Source organism: Salvelinus sp. IW2-2015, linkage group LG30 (assembly GCF_002910315.2).
Source record: "Salvelinus sp. IW2-2015 linkage group LG30, ASM291031v2, whole genome shotgun sequence".
NCBI classification, from domain to species: Eukaryota; Metazoa; Chordata; class Actinopteri; order Salmoniformes; family Salmonidae; genus Salvelinus; species Salvelinus sp. IW2-2015.
The window spans coordinates 1,236,779-1,243,419 of record NC_036869.1 but is presented as its reverse complement, the minus strand read 5'-3'; the positions used below and the strand labels follow the sequence as shown (position 1 = coordinate 1,243,419).

The following is a 6,641-nucleotide window of genomic DNA, read 5'->3' as shown; positions in this document are numbered from 1 at the left end:
AGAGAGAGAGAGAGAGAGAGAGAGAGAGAGGAGAGAGAGGAGAGAGAGAGGGGAAGAAGGATGAGAGAGAGGAGAGAGCGCGAGAAGAGAGAGAGAAGAGGAGGAGTGAGAGAGGAGAGAGAGAACGAGAGAGAGAGACGAGAGATAGAGGTGAGAGATGAGAGAGAAGAGGAGGATGAGGAGAGAGAGGGAGAGTGAGCGAGAGAGAAGAGAGGAGAGAGAAGAGAAGAGAGAGAGACGAGAGGGAGAGCAGGGAAAAATAAAAGCGACAGTTTTTAGATTTTAGATAAATAACATAAAACAATGAGTTCTCAATGAATAAAAGCTTTGATAGCCTCTTGAATGTTGAGCTTCAAAAGTGGAAAGAGGGGGAGAGAGAAGGTTGGTTGTCAGATGGGGGAGATCATAGAGCGAGGGGATTGGGAAAGGAGCGAGGGTCTGGAAGTTGCCAAAAAAAAATCCTGTGGGCCTCGGATCGTTGCCGCCCGGTGTCCAACATGGGGGCTTATGGGGTCCCTCAACAAATCGAGCCCCAGGATCTGAGGGCCTAGGCTGGGATGTCCAAGGGGTGCCCATTTTGTTTTTGCCCTTACACTCACAGGTGATTTCAACTAATCAACTAATATTATCATTCAGCTTTGATCATTTGAAAGCAGCCTCGATTACTGTTTTTTGTAGTATAGTGGCAAAAATACAAAAAACACTGCACCCCTTAGGATCCGAGTTGGGAAACGCTGTTTTTTTTGCCCTACCTTAACCGAACTCAACTCACCCTAACCTTTTGGAAAAACAAAATCTAACTAAACCCACTAACCCTTAACTCTATGGCTAACACTAAGCCCCATTAGAATAGCCTTTTTCTTTGTGGGGGTACCTGCAACATGTCCTAAAAACTCCTAAAGCATTTAATAGCATTTGTCCCTCATGGGGAAGTGGGAAGGTTCCCCAGGAGGAAGGCGAAAACTTTTATTATTTTTTTTTTTTTTTTTTGTGGTTTTCTATCTTGTTGAGGAATGGCGGGTCGCTCTGTGGGATTAGGTCCTTAGTTCCCCCTTTAGGTTATCATAGCCAGCGCAGGTTGGCGGGCTACTGCAAACCACCTTACTTGTTCACCTTTTGACCACATGTGGATAACAGCCTTCCTGTCCCTGCGCTGGTGTTCTCCCGGTGGTGGTTTGTAATCTGGGTCACATACATAACCCTAACCTTAACCCTTTCCCTGACCCTAACACTGTCCCTACTTAACCAACCTTTTCCCTGACCCTAACACTGTCCCTAACCCTTAACCCTTTCCCTGACCCTAACACTGTCCCTAACCTTAACCCTACCTTAAACCCTTTCCCTGACCCTAACACTGTCCCTAACCATACCCTAACCTTAACCCTTTCCTGACCCTAACACTGTCCCTAACCCTTAACCCTTTCCCTGACCCTAACACTGTCCCTAACCTTAACCCTTTCCCTGACCCTAACACTTGTCCCTAACTTACCTAACCATAACCCTTTCCTGACCCTAACACTTCCCTAACCTTAACCCTTTCCCTGACCCTACAACTGTCTACCTTAACCTTACCACCCTAACCTTAACCCTTTTCCCTGACCCTAACACTGTCCCTAACCATACCCTAACCTTAACCCTTTCCCTGACCCTAACACTGTCAACCATAACCCTTAACCCTTTCCCTGACCCTAAACACTGTCCCTAACATAATCCCTAACCTTAACCCTTTCCCTGACCCTAACACTGTCCCTAACCATAACCCTAACCTTAACCCTTTCCCTGACCCTAACACTGTCCCTAACCAAAGCCTAACCCTAACCAAAGCCTAACCTTAGCCGTAACCCTAAGCCTAACCCCAACCCAACCATAAGCCTAACCCCATGCCACGTAACCCCCCTCCCATACACACATATGACCCTCCCTTATACCTATAATAAAGAGTATCTCCACAGCGATGTCGCTGACTGTAGTGCTCCTGGTGAGGTCATCGTCTCCGATGAAGCAGACGTTGTAGGGCACTGTCACGGCAACGTAGAAGGTGGCCAGCAGGATCAGCCAATCCCAACCCGCCTTGAAGGTGCTGAAGTGAAGCAAGATAAACTTGGACTTCTTGGCGTCCGCCACCTTGTACTCCGGCAGAGCAGGGGGGTCCCCAAACACATTCTGATTGGATGAAAGGAGAGGGGATACACATTCTGATTGAAGGAAAGTAGAGGGGAACACATTCTGATTGGCTAAAAATAGAGGGTAACACATTCTGATTGGATGAAAATAGAGGGTAACATATTCTGATTGGGTGAAAGTAGAGGGGAACACATTCTGATTGGATGAAAGGAGATGGAAGTAGAAAGGGGGGTCCATAATACATTTGGGATGCAAAGAAAACTGTCTGAGTAAAGCATATGTTTGTTAGTGAGTTAAGGTTGTTATCAAAAACATGTTTCTTAATCAAAGGAAATAGGAATAATACCTAAAAGACAGATCTGTAAAAAAGGAAATCTGCAGTTCAAACAAAAACAAAGTGGTCAACCCGCTAATGTTTTGGTTAACAGCTAAGGGATGGGGCTGGTGAAATGTAACTATTCATAGACAGACCTATGGATACAAGAACTGACCATGCATCAGATCAAAATGACAGTTTGAATCATGTTTCCAAGCTACACATAGTTCATTTTACAGACAATGGAATAAAACAAGCTTATATTTGGGGTTTTAATGTGATACATGGTACGACAGTTGAACTAAGCACATGAGGGATTTATAAGTTATATTCTTCAATAATCAAGGGCTATACGGTATATCATATATTCACATATATTCACATATATTTAAACAATGCCACTTAATATAATGTTTACATACCCTACATTACTCATCTCATATGTATATGTATATACTGTACTCTATATCATCTACTGCATCTGCCACTTATGTAATTACAGGTATCACTAGCCACTTAAGACTATGCCACTATGTTACTACCCTAACATTACTCATCTCATATGTATAGAATGTACACAGTATACCAATCTACTGCATCTTGCCTATGCCGTTCTGTACCATCACTCATTCATATATCTTTATAACAGTATGTCTTTATCCCTTTACAACTTGATGGGTCTATAAGTAGTAGTGTTGGAATTGTGTAGGTTAGTTACTGGTTGGTTAATCTACTGGCATTCGGAACTTAGAAGCACAAGCTTTTCGCTACACTCGCATTAACACTCTGCAACATGTGTATGTATGACAAATAAAATTTGATTTGATTTGATATATCAAAAGTCAAAATTTATGTAGAAATTGCAGAAAGCCATTTGACTAGATGTTCAAGAGTCTCATGGCTTTGATCATAGGCGTGGAAGCTGTTTAGAAGCCTCTTGGATCTAGACTTGTGCTCCTGCGTACCGCTTCCATGTGGTTGCAGAGGGGAAGAACAGTCTATGACTAGGGTGGCCTGGGAGCTATCTTCGACAAATTTTAGGCCTTCCTCTACAACCGCCTGGTACAGAGGTCACTGGGATGGCAGGAAGCTTGGCCCCAGTAGTATTGCGGTCGTGTGCACACCTCGGTAGTGCCTTGCGGTCGGAGCCGAAAGCAGTTTACCAACCAGCAGTTTGATGCAAACCAGTCAGGATGCTCCCGAGGGTGCAGCTGTAGAACCTTGTTGAGGAAGCTAGACCATGCCAAAAATTCTGAGGGTGAATAGGTTTGTCGTGCCCTCTGCACGACTGTCGTGTGTGCCTTGGACCATGGTATGTTTGTTGTGATTGGACACCAAAGAACGTGAAGCTCTCAACCTGCTCCACTGACCGAGCCCCGTCGATTGAGAATGGGGTGTGCTCGCGTCCTCTTTTACTGTTAGTCCACAATTCATCTCCGTTTGTCCTTGATCACGTTGAGGGAGATTGTTGTCCTGCACCACCGGCCAGGTCTCTACCTTCCCTTCCCTATAGGCTTGTCTCGTCATTGTCGGTTGATCAGGCCTACCACTTGTTGTGCCATCGGCAAAAACCTCGATGATGGTGTTGGAGTTGTGCTTGGCCGTGCAGTCATGAGTGAACAGGGAGTACAGGAGGGGACTGAGCACGCACCCCTGAGGGGCCCCCGTGTTGAGGATAAGCGTGACGGATGTGTTGTTGCCTACCCTTACCATCTGGGGGCGGCCCACCAGGAAGTCCAGGATCCAGTTGCAGAGTGAGGTGTTTAGTCCCAGGGTCCATATCTTATTGATGAGCTTTGAGGGCACTATGGTGTTGAATGCTGAACTGTAGTCAATGAACAGCATTCTCACATAGGTGTTCCTTTTGTCCAGGTGGCAAAGGCCAGTGTGGATTGCAATAGAGATTTCTCACATCAATGGTGTTGATGTGAGCCATGACCAGCCTTTCAAAGCACTTCATGGCTACAGACGTGAGTGCTACGGGTTGGTAGGCATTTAGGCAGGTTACCTTAGTGTTCTTGGGCACAGGGACTATGGTGGTCTGCTTAAAATATGTTGGTATTACAGACTCGYACAGGGAGAGGTTGAAAATGTCAGTGAAGACACATGCCAGTTGGTCAGCGCATGCTCGCAGTACATGTCCTGGTAATCCATCTGGCCCTGCGGCCTTGTGAATGTTGACCTGTTTGAAGGTCTTACTCAAATCAGCTGCAGAGAGTGTGATCACACTCAGGAACAGCTGGTGCTCTCATGCATGTTTCAGTGTTATTTGCCTCAAAGCGAGCATAGAAGTAGTTTAGCTCATCTGGTAGGCTCGTGTCACTGGGCAGCTCTCGGCTGTGCTTCTCTTTGTAGTCTGTAATAGTTTGCAAGCCCTGCCACATCCGACGAGCGTCATAACCGATGTAATATGATTCGATCTTAATCCTGTATTGTTGCTTTTCCTGTTTGATGATTCGTCGGAGGGGATAGCGGGATTTATTCTAAGCTTCCCGCTCCTTGAAAGCGGCAGCTCTAGCCTTTAGCTCAGTGCGGATGTTGCCTGTAAGCCATGGCTTCTGGTTGGGGTATGTACGTATGGTCACTGTGGGGACGACATCATCGATGCATTTATTGATGAAGCCAATGACTGATGTGGTGTACTCCTCAATGCCATCGGAGGAATCCCGGAACATATTCCAGTCTGTACTAGCAAAACAGTTTCTATTGATGGAGTCACTGGTGCTTCCTGCTTTAATTTTTGTTTGTAACAGGAATCAGGAGGATAATATTATGGTCAGATTTGCCAAATGGAGGGCGAGGGAGAGCTTTGTATGCGTCTCTGTGTGTGGAGTAAAGGTGTTCCAGAGTTCTTTTCGCTCTAGTTGCGCATTTAACATGTTGATAGAAATTTGGTAAGACAGATTTAAGTTTCCCATTAAAGTCCCCGGCCATTAGGAGCGCCACCTCTGGGTGAGCATTTTCCTGTTTGCTTATGGTGGAATACAGCTCATTGAGTGTGGTCTTACTGCCAGCTTCAGCCTGTGGTGGTATGTAGACAGCTACGAAAAATACAGATGAAAACTCTCTAGGTAGATAGTGTGGTCTACAGCGTATCATAAGATACTCTACCTCATGCAAGCAAAACCTAAAGACTTCCTTTGATATCGTGCACCAGCTGTTGTTTACAAAAATACATGCGCCCCTTGTTTTACCTGTTCTATCCTGCCGGTACAGCGTATAACCAGCCAGCTGTATGTTGATAATGTCGTCGTTCAGCCACGACTCCGTGAAGCATAAGATATTACAGTTTTGAATGTCCCATTGGTAGTTTAATCTTCCGTGTAGGTCATCGATTTTATTTTCCAAAGGTTGCACGTTTGCTAGCAGAATGGAAGAAAGTGGTGGTTAATTTGATCGCCTACGAATTCTCAGAAGGCAGCCCGCCCTCCGACCCCTTTTTCCCTACCTTCTCTTCACGCAAATTACGGGGATCTGGGTCTGTTTACGGGAAAGCAGTATATCATTCACGTCGGGCTCGTCAGATTCGTTAAAGGAAAAAAAGMATTTTGCCAGTTCATGGTGAGTAATCGCTATTCTGATGTCCAGTTCTGATGTTTCGGTCATAAGAGATGGTAGCAGCAACATTATGTACAAAATAAGTTGCAAATAATAGTTGCAAATAAATAATAAATTACAAACATCGCAAAGAAACAAACAAAAAACACAATCGGTTAGGGACACGTTAAACGTCAGCCTTCTTCTCCGGCGCCATCTGAATGTTTGTTGTTAGGGTGTGTAGTGTTGGTTGTTAGGGTGTGTAGTGTTTGTTGTTAGGGTGTGTATTGTTTGTTGTTAGGGTGTGTAGTGTTTGTTGTTAGGGTGTGTAGTGTTTGTTGTTTTTCGTGTGTAGTGTTTGTTGTTATGAGGTGTAGCGTTGATTGCTAGGGTGTGTAATGTTTGTTGTTAGGCTGTGTAGTGTTTGTTGTTATGGTGTGTAGCGTTGATTGCTAGGGTGTGTAGTGTTTGCTGTTATGGTGTGTAGTGTTAGTTGTTATGGTGTGTAGTGTTGGTTGTTAGGGTGTGTAGTGTTGGTTGCTAAGGTGTACTGTTGGTTGTTATCGTGTGTAGTGTTGGTTGTTAGGGTGTGTAGTGTTGGTTGTTAGGGTGTGTAGTGTTGGTTGTTAAGGTGTAGTGTTGGTTGTTAGGGTGTGTAGTGTTG

General features: G+C 45.0%; 1 protein-coding gene across 1 annotated transcript in view; it reads right to left on the bottom strand.

The window, feature by feature from the left end:
• Positions 1-6,641, bottom strand: part of LOC111954766 (voltage-gated delayed rectifier potassium channel KCNH8-like) — a 127,898-nt gene that overhangs the window by 82,835 nt on the left and 38,422 nt on the right. The window contains 2 exon segments of the mRNA XM_070435994.1: positions 1,929-2,163; positions 6,164-6,194. Of these exon segments, the coding sequence (XP_070292095.1) occupies positions 1,929-2,163; positions 6,164-6,194 (266 nt within the window).